General features: G+C 42.6%; 2 protein-coding genes across 6 annotated transcripts in view; one reads left to right on the top strand and one right to left on the bottom strand.

Annotated features, from left to right (window-relative positions):
* Window positions 1–15,912, top strand: part of FAM210B (family with sequence similarity 210 member B) — a 25,634-nt gene extending 9,722 nt beyond the window's left edge. Inside the window, exon 3 of one of the 2 annotated variants that reach the window (XM_075901163.1) lies at window positions 15,600–15,912. In XM_075901163.1, coding sequence (XP_075757278.1) covers window positions 15,600–15,606 — 7 coding nt within the window. In that variant the 3' untranslated portion in view covers window positions 15,607–15,912. Of the gene's footprint in view, window positions 1–813; window positions 5,314–15,599 lie in introns of those variants that run through there. The other variant, XM_014576693.2, reaches the window with a different exon arrangement.
* AURKA (aurora kinase A) lies at window positions 6,696–20,136 on the bottom strand. 4 transcript variants are annotated; one of them, XM_075901158.1, is made up of 9 exons: window positions 19,730–20,089; window positions 18,799–18,857; window positions 15,597–15,885; window positions 14,986–15,037; window positions 13,234–13,425; window positions 11,862–12,000; window positions 10,673–10,821; window positions 9,849–10,023; window positions 6,696–7,508 (listed from the first exon to the last, which is right to left on the bottom strand). In XM_075901158.1, the coding sequence occupies exons 2-9, from the start codon at window positions 18,850–18,852 to the stop codon at window positions 7,317–7,319; spliced, it is 1,242 nt and encodes a 413-aa protein (XP_075757273.1). In that variant the 5' UTR covers window positions 18,853–18,857; window positions 19,730–20,089; the 3' UTR covers window positions 6,696–7,316. The 4 variants fall into 4 exon arrangements, with proteins under 4 accessions (XP_075757273.1, XP_075757276.1, XP_075757275.1 ...); XM_075901161.1 differs by lacking the exon at window positions 19,730–20,089 and adding an exon at window positions 19,616–19,702; XM_075901160.1 differs by lacking the exon at window positions 19,730–20,089 and adding an exon at window positions 19,016–19,318.

Genomic DNA, 20,136 nt, shown 5'->3' with positions numbered 1-20,136 from the left:
TTTTTTGATACAGAGCAGGGGCCTTACTTAGTAGGGAGGCAGTGGAGTCCTTGTCATTGGAGATCTTTAAAAACAGATTAGGAAAATGCCTGTTTGAGATCCCTTAAAACCCTACATTTCTATATTTTTAATTGTAAAGGGGCATATCTGACTATTGGGGTGATCCTGAACTATATCATTGTAAAGCAGTGAAGAGGGGAAAATATTACACTGTGCATTTTATAGCACCATGTGTGTAGTCAATTTCTCTATTTTGTGTGGACCTTTCACAGAGTAATTGGGAAGGGAAAATACAAACATTTAAAAAAAATTGTAAAACCACAAAAATTGGCTGAGAGGTATGGGAGGGCACAGAGATCAACGTAATATCTCACATTACAGTTTGATTAGACTTCTAGTTGATAGTGCCTCTAAGTAAATCACAGTTGAGTGTATTGTCATTTTAATTTCTTAATGCATCTGTTCTTCAGGATTGTGATTTACATAAAAAAAGGAACTGTCAAATACCATCGGCCTCTTGAATCTTCAGAAAAAACTGGCATCTAATGTTAGAGAGAGTGGCTCCATTTTTAAAAACTCATCCATTGTGTTAGATCAGAATCTGGCACATAGTTAAACTGCTTTTTAAGTGATGACGTAAACTTTACTACTGTTCTGCTATAATTAAAGGTAGGTGTTTAGTTGGGGAACAAGAGCGTGCATACCCAGATTGTCCTAAGTGAGACAAAAGATCTCTTTACTGACCTAAGGGAATTGGTACCACTTTCTGAAATTCCTTTTTAAAAAATTACAATTTTTTTTTTTCCTCCCCAGTGGCGTGGACATGACTGCAGTTCTCTTAAAGCTTGGATTCAGTGAAGCATTGGTGCAATCCAAAATGGCTGCTGGTACAAGCACATTTGTGTTGGCTTATGCTATTCACAAAGTGTTTGCTCCGGTCCGAATCAGCATTACTTTAGTTTCTGTGCCATTCCTTGTCCGATATTTACGTAAGATTGGTATCTTCAAACCTCCTGCTTCAAGCCCATGAAAAATCCTCTATTTTAAAAAGTCATATAGCTTTTAAAAGTGCTGTGCAACAGCAGTTACCCTGTTTGGACTCATGTCAATACAGGTTGAGTCTTTCTAGTCCAGCACTTTCTGGTCTGGCATGTTTTCAGTTAGCCAGATGTTCACTTATCATGGGTGTGTCCAAGCGTCCCCCAGTCTCAATAAAGTTTGTTTATAGCCACTAGTCCTGGCTCTGTGTTCTGTGCTGGTATTTAGCTATAATTGGCCAAAAAATGTCTAAGAGCCCAATAAGCAGTGAAAGGGTCGGTAATGCTGCTAGACAATATTGACCTCCCGTGCTTTGGCAAATTCTCTGGTTCAGCATTGGTCAGGTCCCAAGGTGTCGAACTAGAAAGGTTCAACCTGATCTCTTCTTGCATTTTTTACTTCCCTTCCCTTGAGAACATTATTAAAATGGTATCTGAAAACTCCTGTAAGTGGTAACATAACCATTTAAAATAAGGAAACTGTTTAGAACATACATCTTAGTATCTTTACAGTTCAGCCTTTTGGGACTTACTTGGTAAAACCCAGTTCATGCCAAACACTAAATTAAAATGGAATCCTCATTTATTCTCTGAAGCATAATGTGTCCCATCACGTGATACCTCATTTGATACAAACTGAGTGCCCAGTATTTAGCTGTTGCTACTTCAATATAATTTGTTCTGAAAAAACTTGAAAAGCAACAAATAGTCTTGCAGTACCTTAAAAACTAACTAAACCTGTAGATGGTATCATGAGCTTTCATGGGTACAACCCACTTCTTTAGATGAGTACTTCCAGGGGTTGTCTGGATACTGAGTATCATTTAAAAGCGCCCTCTCCTAGTTGGCTAGCAACTGACCCTACTGGAATGTTTGAGAGTGCTGTAGACCAGTGTTTCTCAACCAATGGTATGAGTACCCTTAGGCTATGTCTACACTACCCCCATTTTGCGCAAAAAATATGCAAATGAGGAAAAGTGTGGATAGTGCCATGCCTCATTTGCATAATTAATTAGGGTCCAGTTTTGCACAAGAGGCTTTTGCTCAAAAAGGAGCTGTCTATACGGCTCCTTTTTTCACAAAAACCCCCTCTTGCACAAGACCTTGCAAAAGCCTCTTGTGCAAAAATGGAGCCTAATTAATTATGCAAATGAGGCATGACAATATTCCATTCTTCACCTATTCCATTCTTCACCTCACTTGCAAATTTGCAAAAGACAGGGACAGTGTAGACATAGCCTTAGGGTACTTGAGAGAAGTCTGAAGGGTACATCAACACACCTGAAACTTGGAAAGAACTGAATATTTGTTTGTTTTAGTGCTTTTATTATTTTTGTACTTTTTACACCCAAAAATTTCATCACCCATCCAGCTATTAAGTTGTTTAAACAAATGAGTTGCAATGGTAGGGGAAAAAAAATTGTCAAACTGTAGGCACTGGGGGTACTTTTTTTTTAAAGGGGGGGTACTTTGTAAAAAAAATTTGAAACACTACTGTAGACTTGGGTGAAATCCTTAGTCCTGATATAAAATTTGTATCCATAGCTGCAAAAATGAGTGACAGCTACAGATGCAGATTTTTGCAGGGGTTTAGATACAAATTTTGTATCAAACAAAGGAAAGTTAGTATTTGTACAAAATGACTTGTGAATATCCACATCTGAGGATATAAAGCAGATAGCTGTAGATTTACAGAGCTCTAGAAATCCTTAGTCCCCTGAAGTCAATGGAAGTTTTGTCATTGACTTCAGCAGGACCACAGTTTCAGTCTATGGGCATGATCCAAAGCCCTTTGAAGTGGGTGGCAAGGCTTCCATGGAGTTTGATATACATCAACTACTGAAAACTAACTGTAGTGGGTTCTCTGCTCCTGCAGAACCTCATATACATTCCTGAAGTCCTTACACTATAATTCTGCAGACCGAGTGTACCAGCTAGTCATTTGATTCTTACATTAAACTAACAGACTTAATATGGAAGTGACCTATATCTTTGACTCTGTTGCATGACTCATAGCAGATACCATTTTAAAGTGCTCTTCCCTTTGATGTTTGTCCACAAGTGAATAGGGCTTGTTTCTACAAACTGCTGCAATGTCTATAATTAATCAAGCCAAGAAATGTGTAGATCTAAGCTACCTGCTATAGGATGCATATTAACTATTTTGATATGAACAGGGGAAAAAAAAGCTTAGTTATGATCTTTGCAATAAATTCCAAACACTTAATGTGCTACATTGCTCTTGCACTGCAGAAGTATTACTGTGAAGTCACAATAAGGCTACATCTACACTGTAGCCTTCTTCCAAAAAAGCTTATGCAAATGAAGCAGAGTGGAATATTGCAGTGCTTCATTTGCATAATTAATTATCAGCCCTTTTTGCGCAAAAAATCCTCTTGCACAAAAAGGATCCATCTACAAAGCTCCTTTTTGCACACAGCCTTTTGTGCAAAAATGGCTAATAATGCAAATGAAGTGCAGCAAAATTCCACTCCATGCTTCACTTGCATAAGCTTTTCCAGAAGGCTACAGTGTAGACATAGCTTAAGGGAGATTTACCTGAATGAGCTCTTACAAGTAGTTTGACCCAATATCCAGGTTTTTTTTAATTGCCAAATGAAATAGAAATAATTTCAGTATCTTTATCTGGATGTTCCTCTGTAGTATTGGGTAAAGAGAAAACTGTGGCATAAAGCAAGTGAAATGGACTATAAATAAACTAGTTTACCTTCACCCTCCAAACTGAGGGAAATGCAAAGAACTGAGGATCTGTCAATAATGCAATTTTAACTTTTGTCCTTTTTAATAATCAGTTGAAAATTGCTTCTTAAATATTTTATTACTATATGAAAATGTTCCTATCAAATATGGAGTTTAGTATGTACATATACCATGCAATAGAGTGCCCAAGACTGGGTTCCAAACAAGCTATTGTGTGTGCCTCAAGAGATTTTGATGACTTAGGGCTAGACTGGCTGCTTGCAAGATGCTCTGAGTAATGGGCAGCATGTAACTGCACTAACCTGGGAACTGATGCCATATTGTGACTAAAAGTTGCAGTATGGTCCCCTGCTTCCTCTTCACTGCATGGGAGATGTAAGCTACACCAGCCTTCTAATTCATCTTACATCACCTTTCCTCCTCCTCAGCTCTTCTGGCTGGCTCACTGGAGTGGGAAGCCAATGCTCCTCCCAGTGCCTACCTGGCTAGGAAGCTTCATTCTCTCTTGCTGTGGTCCATGATACAGGTAGTTTGTGCAGAGGCAAAATAGGGAGCCTCATATCCCTGAAATGGATCCATAAGTAACTATAAAATCAACTTATCAAGCAGAATTTATATTTCATTTTAGTTGTGGAAGTGTTTTGACTTTTAAATTGAAATTGCCTTCTGGTGCTACTACTGAAGAATGGATTTTATGGATAAATGAAATATTTTAAAACAATTGAAGTTAGAAGGGGCATGTTGCATTGATGACTCAACAATACAGCCCTAGTCTCCCGTGATTTGTGAGCTGCTAAAACATGGAGGCCTTTATGGGATTGATGTTCTAGCTGAACATTTTTTTAAAAGGAAACATTTTTGGTTTTATTCCCTTTCCCATTATTTATAAAATCCATTTTCTCTGGGTAGAGCCCTGCATATCCATGGATATTCACTTTATATCCTTGGGTACCCACATCTGCAGATAACCACTACTCATATTTGTGGATACAGCTTGGATACAAATTTGGCATCCCTGCAGGGATCTACTGATGGTCTGATTACTTGTTGCAGTCATTTGTTGCTATTTAATGATATAGCAAGAGTCACAATTCTACTATTCAAATGATCATATCACCTTATTCTTTCCTTTTTAAAGTAAAGTATGTTTTTTTCCTGTACCACCATTAGAAAAAGTAGCCTTCATCTGTTACTTTGTGCAATGCAGTCATGGTTTCTGGCAACTACTCACTTCAAAAATTGTCAACATATCACATGCTGCTTATATTTTAAAATTTAATTTCATTTGCTAAGAAGTAATTAAACTGCACTTGTCCCCTTTAAGTCTGATTGAGACACTTACCTCTGAATTAGACAAATCTGGATGTATAAACTCATTTGCAGCCTTTGTTTAGATGAATTTTGCTATTTTAAAATCAAGACTATTTTGAATTTCTGAATCCTTGTAAGCTTAAAGGTAATTTCAAAACAGAATTCGCTTGTAAAATAGTAATAAAGTCTTTACAGAGCTGTTAGCAGTAATAGAAAACAATAAAATATTTTTTCCTTCTAGTCATTTATTTCCCACTAAGAAATCTCAGGTTTTTCCATGCAGTGCAATTCTGTAACGGTGTGTGTGTGTGTGGATATAGTTGCAAAAAAACTTACTCAAACACCAAAGAAACATGAAGTGGAAAATCTATTGCATGTAGAACAGAAGTACTTAGATTCTGTTTTCACTTTTACAAGATGTCTAATGCAACTAAGTGTGGACACCTGTGACTTCATATTCTTACTGTAATAGTTGAACAGAATATTGTATATTGACAGCAAGAACAAATCCTGTGGCAACACTTTTCTATAGTCCTGTAATAACCTCTACTCCTATTTTGTCCCAACTCATGCCATTGGATCATGGCTGGAAAACACTCCATAGAAAACAAATCTTTTTCATCAGGGGTGAGATAATAGCCTGGGCTTCTGTGTTACTACCTAGCCGAAGTAGTTTTCAGAACCTCTTTCTGTGTGCGCCCCTAAGGAAAGAACTAGTCATTTCAATTGCTCTTTTCTGAACTTCAGGTTGTTTCATTCACCAGCCTACATTTGTCTACCTGTAAATGAACTTCAGTGCTTGTTCCCTAATCCCTACAGACCAGTTCTGTGAAAATGCAGGGAATATGCCCTAAGAATCCATGAACTGACCTTGTGACAAAGGCCAAAGGACAAATAACCAGGCTGCTACTAACACTTTTCCTCCCCCGGGTTTGGATTTTCCATACAACATAACTACATGCAAAGGAAAACTAGCACAAGTTTATTACCTGAAGTAGATTAAAGTTACTAAATTTGTGAAGTATGATACTTCAGCACTAACCACCTTTCTTCTCATTTTTTAAACTTTCTGCCATATTACTTACACACACACTCACGCCTTCATTGCTATTCTTATGTTGGTTAGGGTAAAGGTTTTAGTAACTTGTTTTAAAAACACGGGTGGGTCCTTAATCTGAATATAGGCCTGTTTTCACAAGTTTAAGTAATTTAAGATGATGCAGGCCCATATGAAGAGTTAGTGGTTGATGGGTACTTTAACTAGTACAAATGCTTCCACCCTGGTTGTAGGAAGCTACTTTTGTTTTGAAAGAATGCTCAGCCTACTTCCACACCTTACTCAACCTCAAAACAATTTCAGCAGATCATACCACTATAATTTAGCAAATATTTGTACTAAATAAAGAGCTGAAATGATTACTGTATAGTTCCATGGAGGAACATCAGTAGTCATTGGGCTCTAAAAACCTGAAGTCTAGATCTGGCTGTCAGAATAGGAAGTTTCTACATTTGTTAGATAAATTTAAAAAAAAGTAAAATGTAAGAATGTTTATTTCTAATAGATATATGCAATAATATATATTGCAGAGTATATGCAATAAAATAAACATTACCACCCCATCTATGTTAGATTTAACAAGACTTTATTTAACAAATTTCAAATGCCTCACCCATCAAGACTACAGCAGTCCAAGGAGCACACAGAAGATAGAAATACATGACATTAATGAAGAGACATTCATCTTTTACACTCAGCTTCAGATTACTGCACATTTGTGATAACTTTAGCAGCCCAATAAATTACTATGCAGGTAACTCAAGGATTTATTATTGCACTGTTTGATCATGACATACTCAGAACCATAACTGTCTCATGCTATTAGTAAGTACGAGTTAGAAATAAAGACTGATCACATCACAAGGAAAGAACACATTTAGCTTTACCTCATTCTAAATGTATATGGCCCAGAGGCAAACTGGATTTCAAGTATAGTGCTTCTTGTCAAACTGCTCTGTATATATACAAAAATTGTTGTTTTCTCCATTATAATAATAGGAGAAAATTTAAAATGGTGACTTGCTCTCACATCTGAGGAGTTCCCTGCTCCCCCAGTCTGTTTTAATGAGCAGGTCTTTTTTTAAAATCTGATGGCAAGCAACTTTTCCTGCTGCAGTACAGCTGTTATGCCTACAAGGCTCTCTTTGTTTACAGTTTGAGATTGTTTATAGTATGAAATGGACACCTTGCTAAGACTGTGTTCTGTTACCAGGAGCTGCCTCGCTCTTCCGGCTGCTTGGTTGTTTTGTAGAGTTTGTGATAATCCATGGATGTTCAAGCACATCTTTCAGTGGTAGCCTCTGATATGGATTATGCTTCAGGAGCTTTAAAATTAGGTCCTTAGCGCCTTCTGTTACAAAAGAAGGAAATTTGAATTCCACCTAAAAACAAGAAATACATTACTATTCCAGTGGTAAAGAATATAGAACAAATGCTTTCAGGTATTAGGAATTGTTTTGGTTTATATAGGAAGTAAAGCAGAGAACATTGGGATGTAGATGAGCCAAAGAAAAGCTTAGAACACTAGGGAGCAGTGCCCCCTGCTTGCTTTGCCCACCAACCCCCATCTCTGGAGGTAGGCAGCCCTGGCCTCTCCCTCACCTTCCTCCCCCCCCCCCCATCCCCCCCGGGGACAGGCTGGGCCAGCCTCAGCTCTCCCCCCCGCCACACACACCTGTACTTCAATTTGATCCCCCTGCCTCCATTCCTGCACTCACTATCCTCCCTAAATGCTCCCCTTTCCCACCCTGCCTAACCCTACCCCACCTCCTTCCTCCACACCCATCCTTCCCTGCCCCCTCACTACCCATCCCTCCCCCCACCCCATCCACCCTTACTGCACTGCCCATCCCCATCCTTATCTCCCCCTCCCCACAGCCTGCCCCCTCCAACAAATTTATCAACCTGTCTCCCCCTCACCCTCCAGGCCGGGCAGCACAGCCCTGGCCACCACAGCAGGAGCCGCAGCCCACCCCCATCCTAGCCTTTGCGCACCGGCCTGTTGAGGCAGCTTTGCTCCATGGGGAGACCAGAGAGCCTGGAGCAGAGTGACCGCTCCAGAGAGCTGGGGAAGTGGCCGGGGTGCAAGATCTGCCCAGCTTGTGGCAGGCCTGGGGGAGTGCATCTGACCCTGGGTCACACAGAGCCAACCTGTGAGGGCAGGCATGTGGGTTGAGCAGGCATGGGGCAGGGCCCACAGGCAGGTGGATGGGCCAAAGGGCACGTGGGGAGGGAGCCACTGCCCCCTCCCCATTTCATGGTGTGGTCACGTGGTCAGGGCTCTTGGGGATGCAGTGACATGACCAAGTCACTGCCATCTAGCAGCAAAAGTTAAATTTATTTATATATATATATATATATATGAGACACACACACACACACACACACACACACACTCTCTTCCCCCCCCCCCCCCGGGTTACGTACAAGATAGGGACTGTAGGTTTGTTCTTAAGTTGAATCTGTATGTAAGTCGGAACTGGTGTCCAGATTCAGCCGCTGCTGAAACTGATCAGCGGCTGATTCCAGGAAGCCTGGGGCAGGGGCTTCCTATAGTCAGCCACTGGTCAGTTTCAGCAGCGGCTGACTTGGGGACACCTGGGGCAGAGCAGCTGGGGTGCTGCCGGGTTGGTCCCATAGCGCTCAGAGCGGCGCTACGGGACCAACCGGCAGCGCCCCAGCTTCTGTACCACAGGCGTCCAGAGCAAAGCCACAGAGCACAGGGGCAGCGGGACAGCCCAGACGTGCCATGGCTGTCCTGCTGCCCTCGGGCTCCGCGGCTTTGCTCCCCGTCTCCCTGGTCTGCAGACCAGGGGGACTAGGAGCAAAGCGGCGGAACACGCGTCTGGGCTGTCCGCTGCCCGCGTGCTCCGCCGCTTTGCTTCCTCTCCCTGGTCTGCTGGAGACCAGGGAGACGGCCTCGTTCGTAACTGCGGATCCGACTTAAGTCGGATCCGCGTAACTCGGGGACTGCCTGTATATAGGTAAAGAAAAAAATCCCATCAGTCCAATACACTAGATCTGATTCCCCTCCACCCCCAACCTTCGTGTCACATTTCAACTATACAGAAGCCATTCAGGTTACTCAAGGGAGAATTTTGCACCAAAATTTAAAAAAAAAAAAAAAATAATAATCTGTGCAGTATTATAAAATTCTGCAAATGTTGTCAAAACTCCACATCATGCCCTTTCAATTATTCTGATAATTTCAAAGATACCAGTTAGCAAACATGCCTAACAATACAGCCAATAATTCCCCCTCCAAATAGCAATGGAACCATACATGCCAGAATTCAACTACTCAATTGCTCATCGTTTTTAGTACAGGCAGTCCCCGACTTACGCGGATCCGACTTACGAATGGGGCTCTCTCGCCCCGGAGGTCGAGGTAGCGGATTGCTACCTGTGAGCTCCGGTGCCCCTGGTCTGCTGGAGACCGTCTCCAGCAGACCAGGGGCACCGGGCGGGTTCCCGCGCTTCTGAGGCTTTGCCCACCAACCCCTTCTTTGAGAAGAACCTAACAATTTACATTAAAATACAAGGTAATTCCTGATGGATCACAGCTGCTTGGATGCTCTTTGATTAGTCTCCTATGGGAAGTCAGGGACCCATTTTCCCTCCCTTAAGTAGTTGAGAAAAGTTTAATTTTATCACACCCTATCTATTTAATATCACTGAATATGTGACCAAGGAGGAATAAGTGAAAATGACCCAATACTTGCCTTTGAAATACTTCTGTAAGTTTCCTGGTATGTGTCTGCCTCAAAAGGAGGTTTCCCTACTAGAAATTCATAACAGAGAACCCCCAGGCTCCAAAGATCCACCTTTTCATCATGTGTTCTCCCTTCAATCATTTCAGGAGGCAAGTAGTCAAGTGTACCACAAAGAGTTGTCCGCCTAAAACACACACAAATGATTTCATATTGAAGTTGGTGGTGTTTATGGGACATCATTTTCCATTTCTAGAGTCTCAAAATTATTTTACTAGTACCAGCTTCTACCAAGAATTTTTAGTTTCTCATATTTATTTATCTATCCAGTTAATTCAAGTAGAGAATATTAACTTTTAGATACCATCCTGAGGACAACATTGTACTGATAATGTGTGTTGTTACACAATGAAGTGCATACGTTCATATTGTATCTGGTGCGCACTTCAAGTTTCAATACATTGGACAATGACAGAGGGAGCAGATCTGTATTCTTCAATTAACAATGGAAATCCTACTGTTCTCCCACAGCAAGCAAGACTCCAAATACACTAAAACTGCTTTCTTGCTACTCTCTGCACCAGCACATTGAAGGGGATTAGGATGAAGGTAGGCTAGTGAGATGTAAAACTGGGCAAACCAATCAGTTTTGGGATTCTCTGAAATAGCTTGTATATTTCTAGACACACTGCAGATGTGGGATTCACACACCATCCTTTTGCTATTAGTGCTGTGACAGTGTAGTATGTTTAATGCATACAATTTTAGATTTTATTTAGAGCCAGGAAGCTTTGTGCTGATAGAGACAATAGAGTATTTAGTGTGTGAATTCTTACCTAGATGATGGAGCATGCACAGACCATCCAAAGTCAGCAATCTTCAACTCTCCGTTTGACCCAAGTAGCAAGTTTTCTGGCTTGATGTCTCTATGAATTACTCTTTTTGAATGACAGTATGATAGAGCATCTGCCAATTCTGTCATATACTGTAAAGAGTGATCCCAAGAAATAGCATACATTAAAGACATAGTAACCTCTTCAGCTTAACTGTTAGAAGCTGGTGTCCTAGACATCCTCTGTGAAATTGACAATGTTGTCAGTTTCAGCCCAATAAGGCCTATATTAGTAGAAAATGTTAAGTTATTTCACCCTTTTAAATCCAGTTGGCTATTTAATGCTGTGCTCTATAGCATACTCCCCACCTCTGTACTAGGGATGTTATTGGATAGTCAACTATCCAATAAGCATTTATCATCTGATAGTCTCTCGACTAGTCGATTCTCCCGCCCCCTTGCTGCCTCTACGAGACAAGAGGCAGCAAAGGAGGGCAGAAGGTGTACTTCAAATGGCAGCTCTGCACAACTGAGCCGGGATCAGTTGTGCGGCAGCTGCACCTTTGAAATGCCGCCTCCACATTTCAAAGGAGGCAGCTGGGGATTCCCCAGCTAACCCCAGGTTCCAGGGAAATGCCACATGGAACTGGGGTCAGTAGGGGAGTCCCCACTGACCCCAGGCTCCATGGCTTTGAAATGCACAAGAGCATTTCCCACTGGGGACTCTTGTACGTTTCAAAGCAGGAACTCCTGTGCAGCCCGGAGTCAATGAAGTCAGTCCTGTACAGCTTGCCCCGGGCAGTACCTGAAGTTCTGCACTCCTCCTTTGAAATGTACAAGAGCCCTCCATTTCAAAGGAGGAATGCGAACGTGCTTATTGACTCGTCAGTTCACCACATTTTAACATTCCTACTCTGTACTTACTTGAGATGTCTTGGACCTCAAAGTAGCAACTAATAGTGAGCCGTCATGATGCACATGACTAACTTCCCACACTATTCCTAAATATTTAACTTCAAAACTAAAGATTAAATCATCAGTTCGACTTTTATCTACCAAAAAGTCATGGACTTTAGCAGGGATAGCTACATGAGTGCAATACCAGTTTTAATATAAAGATCTCACTTCATACTTCAAATATTAACTGTGTTAGCAAAGTTGGTGGATGATAAAAATGCCCTATATACACCTACAGTAGCAGTTCTCTGCTCATCAAACTTGGTTAGTTTCTGCAACTCTTTGTAGACTTCTCCACGAGGTGCATATTCTAGAATTAGGTAGACTCTTGTGGCATCATGGAAGTAGCCATACATCCTGAGAATATTGGGATGCCTGCAAGAAAACATGTATATATGTTCTACACAAAGACATTTCTATACAGACACATAAAATATGTTTTTTAATCACCCATATAGATGTTCTGTAGTTACTAGTACCTACTTTAAGTTTCATGCATTGGAGGAACTAGATGTTTAACATTTTACACCGCTGATTAAGCACATATCAAGTTTAGTTTATAAAAGGCCCTTCTGACTTGATGTTATTTTGTTACCACTTTTTAAAAAGTCTGCTAGCCATTGCATTTAAGAAATTTCTTCACTGAAGTCCTGTAGCATTTTGCCTCAGAGTTTGGCAAGCCTGTGAGTGTTTTAAACTAGTAAATAAAGTTCTGGAGTTGCTAGAGCTTAGAGGGCACATTTTCCCTCAATGACAAATACTGACCTGAGCACTTTGTTTGGACATTGCTATGTCAATGGAACAGCATCTCCCACAGACACAGCTACTGCTTCTTGTGGAGGATGGAGTAATTAAGTGACAGAGGAGCTCTCTCTGGTCATCTTAGAGTCACTGCACTAATGTAGTAATCTGTAGTGTAGCAATAGCCTCTGGGATGTTAAAATATCTTCTCCCACTCTAGAATGTGGAAGACTAGAAAGTTTAAGAGTTGCACAAAGAACGTTTAAGAGTTGCACAAACTTGTGCATCTAAAACAAAGCACTGAGAGGAAGAAGTCCCCTTGTACAATGTTTGACAACAGTAGGGGGGTTTATAAGGACAACTCCTTTATTTCCCAATATGTGCTTTAGAAGGAAGGAATACAGAGCCACTGCCATCTCTGCATCCCTTCCTTTTTCTTCTTTTCTCTTCAGCATCTGAGGACGTGAGTTGTATCTCACCAAAGCTTATACCCTAAATCAATGTTTCCGAAATGGGGTTCCGCAAAGTGAAAATAAGGGTTCCTGTGAGAAAATTCCTTTACAATAACATTTTATGATTTAAAAAAATAATAATTAATATTATGTGATTTCTGTTTTTAAAATATGGGCAATTAAACTAAAGGTTGATCTCATGAACTTGTTTTTTGTTTATTATTATCCTTACTTATTTGTGGTGGAGTTTTTCAGCTCCATATATTAGACTGTTATTAGGGGTTCTGCAAAATTCTTTCGCGTTTAAAAGGGGTCCGTGGCCAAATAAAATATGTTAGTCTTTAAAGTGCTACTGGTCTCGTTTTTGCTGAAGCAGACAAACATATCTAAAATAAGAGTTTTAGATATATTTTACCTAAGATGAGACTGTATTTCTACTTCTCTCCGCAGTTGATGTTCTACTCCTGCTTTCTCCAGCTGTGTTTTAAACAGCACCTTCAGTGCTAGGATAAATTTACTTTGCTTTTCACGAGCCAGATACACATTTCCAAACTTTCCTTTTCCCAGAGGACGGCCAATTTCGAAGTCATCAAGACACCACTGCTTTCTGTAGAAAGTTAAATAGTTTTAAGTTGCTAGAAGCCATACAAAGGATTAGAATTTCTTTTTATACTAGGTAGCATCCCAGAATAACTCCATCAAAGTCAAATTTATCCAAGATCAAAATCTGGCCTCCTTCCTACAGCCAGTCACCCAAGAAATGCAAATTATCTTTTGGAAAAGGAATGTGACATGTAAGGATAAATTCTCTGGTCAGACTTCTGTATCCACTCGTCAGTTGTGCAACGTAGACACAAATGTGCAGTCTGTACACACAAATCAAGGTGTGCACATAGTAGTGGTAGACAGTGCACACACCTAAATTTAGTGCATGTTCTCCTGCAAGCTGAGCCATACCTCTCGTCTTCCACATGCTATTAATACATTTTCCTTATATGTTTATGTATACATGCAGAGGCATTTTGCATTTAGTTTCAAAATATAAATCTTATCCAGTTTCATGGAAAAAATGATTAAGTTGTGGTTTTCCATACTAGGAAAAACAAATCTTCACTCAGGATAACTTCTTTTAAAAAAGCATATAGTTCTTTTTTGGCCAAAGAGTATGCAAATTTTTCCTCTTTAAAATAAACTATGAAACCCTTTGCTCTTGAAGGCTATCCGGTCATGAAACCAAATAAAAATTTCCTAGAACTAGGCATGTTTGATATTATTTAGTTTAAATAATTGTGTCACCGCACCAAATCTTAGTGGTTACACGATTATTCCATAGTCCTTGGGGGCAGGAAAGGCAGCAGTGCAAGGTGGCAGACAGGAGCCAGTCCACAAGAGGAACCAATTTAAAACCGAGCTCCCTGCACAGGCCAGCTCCTGCCATCCATGGAGCAGCTTCTGTCCGTGGGGGCCTGAGTTCTGGCATCCAGCTTGTCCCACCTTCCATGCTGCTGCCTCTGATGCAGAGGGAACAGTACAGGCAGGGAAAAGAGGGAGTGCCTCTGTGAAGCCGGTGCCTTGGGGGGCAGGTTGGCTTTTAATCCAGCTCCCTCCCCCCAAGCACCAGTTCCCGCCTGCCCCCCTTCGCCTGTGGAAGGCAGCAAGGGGGGACGGGGACAGAAGGAGCTGGGGTTCCACAGAACCTGCTCATGCAGAGAGCTGTCTTAAAAATCTGGTTCTCTGTGTGTACCGGCTCCTGCCTGCTCCCATCACCCTCTGAGCTGCTGCCTCAATCAGGTGCTTGTAGGAGCCAACTTAAAATCCGACTCACCAGCCCTCCCACCTTCCAGTTACCTCTCATATAGAGGCAGCAAGGAGGGGGAAGTGCGTGTAGTCATTTGGATTAACCGATAAATCCAGGCTTATTGGTTAATCGTTTACATGACTATATGCTAATATCCCTACCTGGAACTTCATGAAATTACCTCATTCATAGCTCCAAATATTGTATCTACAGATGCAGAGACAGTATTCCTGATAAAAACAATAGTTGTGGTTGAGCCTGTTTGTTAAGTCTCAAATATTCTGCAAGCAAAAATGCTACATTGTTTAGTCCTAAATACAAAGTGTGAAGCTTGGGCTCCAAAGATGTCAAACATACCCATGGACTTACTTTTTAGTTTCTTCATTTTTCTGGCCAGATGTCCCTTCTGCTTGGTTTTTTGCTGCACATAAGGAGAATTGAACGCCTTCATAACTATAGTTCATAAACACAACTACCACCACCATCTGAGACAAATCATTTTGGAAGCAATCTAGACAGACACAAGGCTCAAACACTAAGGACAATCTGAGCCTGTTTAGTATTTTACTGATATGAGATTAATATAGAGTTGCAGTAGGAGAAACTAATATGGCCTGAGGAAGAGTAGGCCTCATCTCATTAGTTTCAAGAAATTTTTTTAATCCAGGAGAACTTTCTATTCAAGTCTAAACTATCCTTCTAAATTGTCTTCAAGTTAATAAAAGTACAACTAGTACAATCTTGTAGATTGTAAGGTATTTTGGGTAGGACTTTTTAATTCTGTGCTTGCACAGCACTTAGCACAGCTAGGTCCTGGTCCGTAACTGATAATCAGAAGTGCTAATAAAAATAATAGAAAAAAATTATAGTTCAAGATAAATTTCTCATGCATGTCAGAAGAATACATGCTGATTCAATTAATATGTAGCAGTTGACCACAGATTTTTAGATGAAATATTTATTTACACATTTATATTTACCAGATACTGAGGCTTGTTGAGATTCCTCATTGTTTTTACTTGGAGCCGGAGGTCCAGAAATTGGCTGAACTACAGAAGTTGGTCGAGATTGCTGCATCAGTAGGTTTTGAGACTGTTTCTGGTTTGACAGTGCAGATTTTTGAACCTGTGACTGTACAGGAACTCGCTGAGCCAAATTTGAAGGGCAAAAAACACGCTGTGCTTGGATTCCGCTTCCAGGTACCCAATTCTGAGGATGTTGCTGATGCACAGGGAGCCGTTTTGGCCCATCCCCAATAGAAGGTAGAATCTTTTAAAAAAAAAAAAAAAAATCAAACATTTAATTACAATAGAACAAATACAACATAATAGAAAGTTATATAGTTTATTCCTAGGTTCTGTCCATTTATTAATGGAGGCAAGAGTTCTTCCTGCCTATATATGGGCTAATTTGCTCCATTATACTAAATTCATATACCCATGAAGAATTTAAAAAAAAAAAAAAAAAAAAAAAAGACAAAGGATACCATAAAATTATAGAAATGTATGACTGGAAGGAATCTTGATGGGTCATCTATTCCAGTCCCCTGCATTGAGGCAGGAGTAAGGCTTGGTATATACTAGCTAGGTTGTCATAAAGCAGCTTATGTCAACCTTAATCTGTAAACATCTACATGAAAATGTAGCTTCTACTGAGGTAAGTTGCCCATTACATTGACATGCCATAAGGCACAGCACTTAGGTCAACGTAGTTAGGGCAACAGAGAATGTGTCTAGACACAGCATTACTTACTTTGCAGAGGGGGCCTGGCTGTCAGTGTGCCATAATGGCCCGCACAATTAAAACAGTGGAAGCGTTCCTTTTGAGGAAGCACAGCGTGGACATAAAACACCACTTTATTTCCTGTGGTGGCTGTATGTTGATTTAACTTAAGATGACTTTATTTTGAACTGTAGACATTAGGAATGTGAAAGCGTAAATGTTTACCCAGTTACCTGATGAGCATTGTTTAACATGCACGGTTACATGCAGCCCCCCCCACACTATTGTCTCTGTATCAGCATTGGTGTGTATGTGTGTGTGTGGAGGGAGCTTCCCACCCACATGTAAAAGTGCAACAATCTATTGGTTACTGGTCTCCTTACTGTAGGTTGACTAGCTAAGGAAGGCTTCCTCCCTGTCCCAGCACCATGGATCATGCTGTGGCCCAGAAGCAGATGTGGGCTCCTAGGCAGGGAGAGGGGTGAAATGGCAGCACAGGACTCTGCATGCTGCCCCCATCCCGAGAAGGCAACTGGGGATGTCAACGTGTAGTCAAATACACTATTAACGGATAAGGATTAACTGATAAACCCAGGCTATTGAATACATACATTCTCCTTCCCCCCGCCCCCAACCTCAGTGCCTCTGTATCAGAGGCAGCAAGGAGGAGGAGGGAGCTGGTGCCTGTGGGGAGCTGATTTTTAATCCAGCTCCCCACCAACACCAGATCCACCTGCCTCCTGACCCCAGTGCTGCTGCCTCTCAGAGAAGCAGCAGTGGGCAGCGTGAGGGGGCAAGTGGAAGCCTATATACATGGGAAGCGGGATTTTAAGCCAGCTTCCCACACGGATTGACTCTCACACGCCACTTGCCACAGGATGGTGGGCAGGTGGGAGCTGGCCTATCAGAGGCAGCAGCATCAATGGGAAAGGGGAAACTGCTTCTAGGGATGCTGGCATAGCCTCTGTCCAGAGGTAGCTCAGACCCCCAATAGCAGGGTGGCAGGGGGCTCCCTGGGAGTGGGGCCAGGAGCGCACTGGCTGCCAGTCCTGCCCCCAGGGACTGTTAAAATTTGATGCGGTTACATGACTATTCAATTAATCACTAACATCCCTAGGGGCAACACAAGAAAAAAAACGTTTTAAATCCACTGATCTAGACCACCCTTACAGGTATTTGTCTATCCTATTCTTAAAAACCTCTGACAAATTCCACAACCTCCAATAAGCAATTTATTACAGAATTCATCTACTCTTACAGTTAGGAAGTTTATCCTAATATCTAACCTAAAATCTCCCTTGCTTCAATTTAAATCTACTACTTCTTATCCTGTCCTCAGTGGATAAGGAGAACAATTTTATCCTCCTCATTCTAACAACCTTTCATGCACTTAAATGCTTATATTCCCTCTCTTCTCTAGACCAGTGATTTTTAAAAACTTTTTCTTGTGACCCAGTTGAAGAAAATGATTGATGCTTGTAACCCAACAAAGTTTGACTAAAGTGCCAGCTCCTACGTGGGGCCAAGGATTTGGGGTACAGAAGTGAGCTGGGTTTGGAGGAAGGGGCACAGGGTTACCTATGACAGCTCCTAGTCAGCAAGCAGCCACAGTGGGGGTGCTAAGGCAGGCTTCTTGCCTGTCCTGGAACTGCACATCACACCGCACCCAGAAGATGCCGGCACAGGCCCGGCTCCTAGGCAGGCAAGCATACTGCTCTTGCCCACAGACAACATTGCCCCACCCTGAGCTCTTGGTCAATGGAAGTGCAGAGCCAGTGTTTTTGGTGGGGGGCAGTATTCATAACCTAGTGGTCCTCTGCCTAGGAGCCAGATCTGCTGATGGCTGCTTCCAGGGCACAGTGCAGTACCAGGACAGGCAGGAAGCCAGCTTTAGTTCCCCTCCCACCCCCACTAGTCATCCTACAGCAAGGGGACCCAGTGCCTGACATTCAGTGGCCCAATACTGGATTGCAACTGGTAGTCTGAAAACCACTGCTCTAGACTAAAAAGAAGCCCTTTTTATTGTAGTATGGTGCTCAGAACTGAACACAATACTTCAGCCAGATCTTATCAATGTTGAGTGGGGTGGAAGAATTACATCTCGTGTCTTGAAATTTTTTTTTTAAATAGTGTAACAGCACTTTAAAGACTAACAAAACATGTAGATCTTGTGTCTTGTTTGGAACATTCCCACCAATACATCCCAGAATGGATTAAGCTGCCACCCCACAAGAAAACGTTTTAACACCTACGACATGTGAAAGCAATCTATATATAGAAGCTTTACAAGTTGTATTCACAATAGTGAGCTACTGACAAAGCAGCTTGGTGAATATTCCATGTCAGAGTATAATGCTTCAATACAAGAGTTGGATAATTATCTCAGATAATTTGTAGAATCTTTGTCTGATCATACCAAATAAAATGTGTTTGCCTCGCAAGTGTACAAGACTTCTTTACCTTAACACTGTGACCAGGAAGCCCATTGTGGTTCTCTTTACCATTTTTCTCCATGTTACCTAAATAGAGAACATTTAATTGCAGAGACATTATTAAATGGAAATTTTTATAAACAGAGCACCCTTCTTGTCACCCCCTACACTTCTTCCTCATGCCCCCCACCCCCTTACGTTCTGCTATCCTCATCCACACCACCACATCCAGTTTTCACACTCACGCTACTGGTAGTCTCCCACATCCGGTCCTGCTCAATCGCCTCTCGTTACCACCGGGAGAGTAGATGATGATGGTTCCCAGCCGCCAGAAAAATCCGAGTCTAGGAACCCCGTGTCCATTTCAGCTGCTCTTCCTCCTCGTACAACCCCCCGTCCCTGGATCCTGCCCCTCAAATCCAGCTCCTCGGACAACCCTCTCCCCCATTACAAGGCGTCACCTCCCCGCAGCTCCTGCTCACAAACTGCCTCAAAGGCAACTGCACAGGCCTCACAATTCCCCTTCTGCTGCAACGTTCGCCCACCTGCAGGAAACTCCCCGCCTGGGAAACCCTCCCTCGCTGCACCCCCTCCATAAACTGACCCCCCCCCCCGCTGCACCCCCTCCATAAACTGACCCCCCCGCTGCAACCCCTCCATAAACTCACCCTCTCCCCATCTGAGAAGCCCCCCCCCGCTGCAACCCCCCCAACTCACTCCCCCCCCACTCGAGAAGCCCCCGAACGCGGCCGCAATCGTACAGCCCCCAGGAAGCCCCGTTCCCCTCCGTCCCTACACTACAGCCCCCGAGGCGACCCCATCCCCAGCGCCCGAGGTCTCCTCACCGTCACCGCCGTCAGAGCAGTTTGAATTCAAACCGCCCTCCTAGCGATACCCTTTAAACCGCCGCCGCTCTCCATTGGCCCGACCAGCGCCCCGCCTCTGCTCCCCAGTCTCACCTCCCTCGCCGCGCAGCGTTGCCGGACACTAAACGCTGCTCGCCCCTGGCAGTGCTGCTGCACCACGGATGAAGCGTGTAGTCTCCAGTCACCCCCTGGGCAGGGCGGGATCCGGCTTCTGCTCAGCACTTTACCGCCTGTAACTAACTTAGCTCTCCCCCCGCACACACCGCGTAGTAGCGGTGAATAGCCCGTACAACAGATAATTAAACGATCGGCTGATGGAGATTTGGGTTTTTTTTTTGTTTAAGGTGCCCGCCCGCGGAGGCCCCCGACTGGTCTCGCTCAGCCACGTGAACACAAAGCGGCCTGTTACTCCAATCTGCTATTTTTAAAATTCAGATACATGATTGGCCTCCCCATCCCACGTGACCAGGGCCGCGGCCATTGGCTAACTTGAAGGGCGG

Source organism: Pelodiscus sinensis, chromosome 18, assembly GCF_049634645.1.
Source record: "Pelodiscus sinensis isolate JC-2024 chromosome 18, ASM4963464v1, whole genome shotgun sequence".
Lineage (NCBI taxonomy): Eukaryota > Metazoa > Chordata > Testudines > Trionychidae > Pelodiscus > Pelodiscus sinensis.
The sequence above is the reverse complement of the archived record's forward strand: the minus strand, read 5'-3'. Positions and strand labels throughout refer to the sequence as shown.

Bases quoted from the DNA above. Each gene is read 5' to 3' on its own strand.
- AURKA (XM_075901158.1), bottom strand. From the start codon at position 18,852: ATGGAGAAAAATGGTAAAGAGAACCACAATGGGCTTCCTGGTCACAGT. The intron at 12,001-13,233 runs GTAAAATATATC...GTTTTCTTGCAG, and splicing joins GAAATACAGTCTCATCTTAG to GCATCCCAATATTCTCAGGA. The intron at 10,822-11,861 runs GTAGGTGTATAT...CACTCTTTACAG, and splicing joins ATGAGCAGAGAACTGCTACT to TATATGACAGAATTGGCAGA.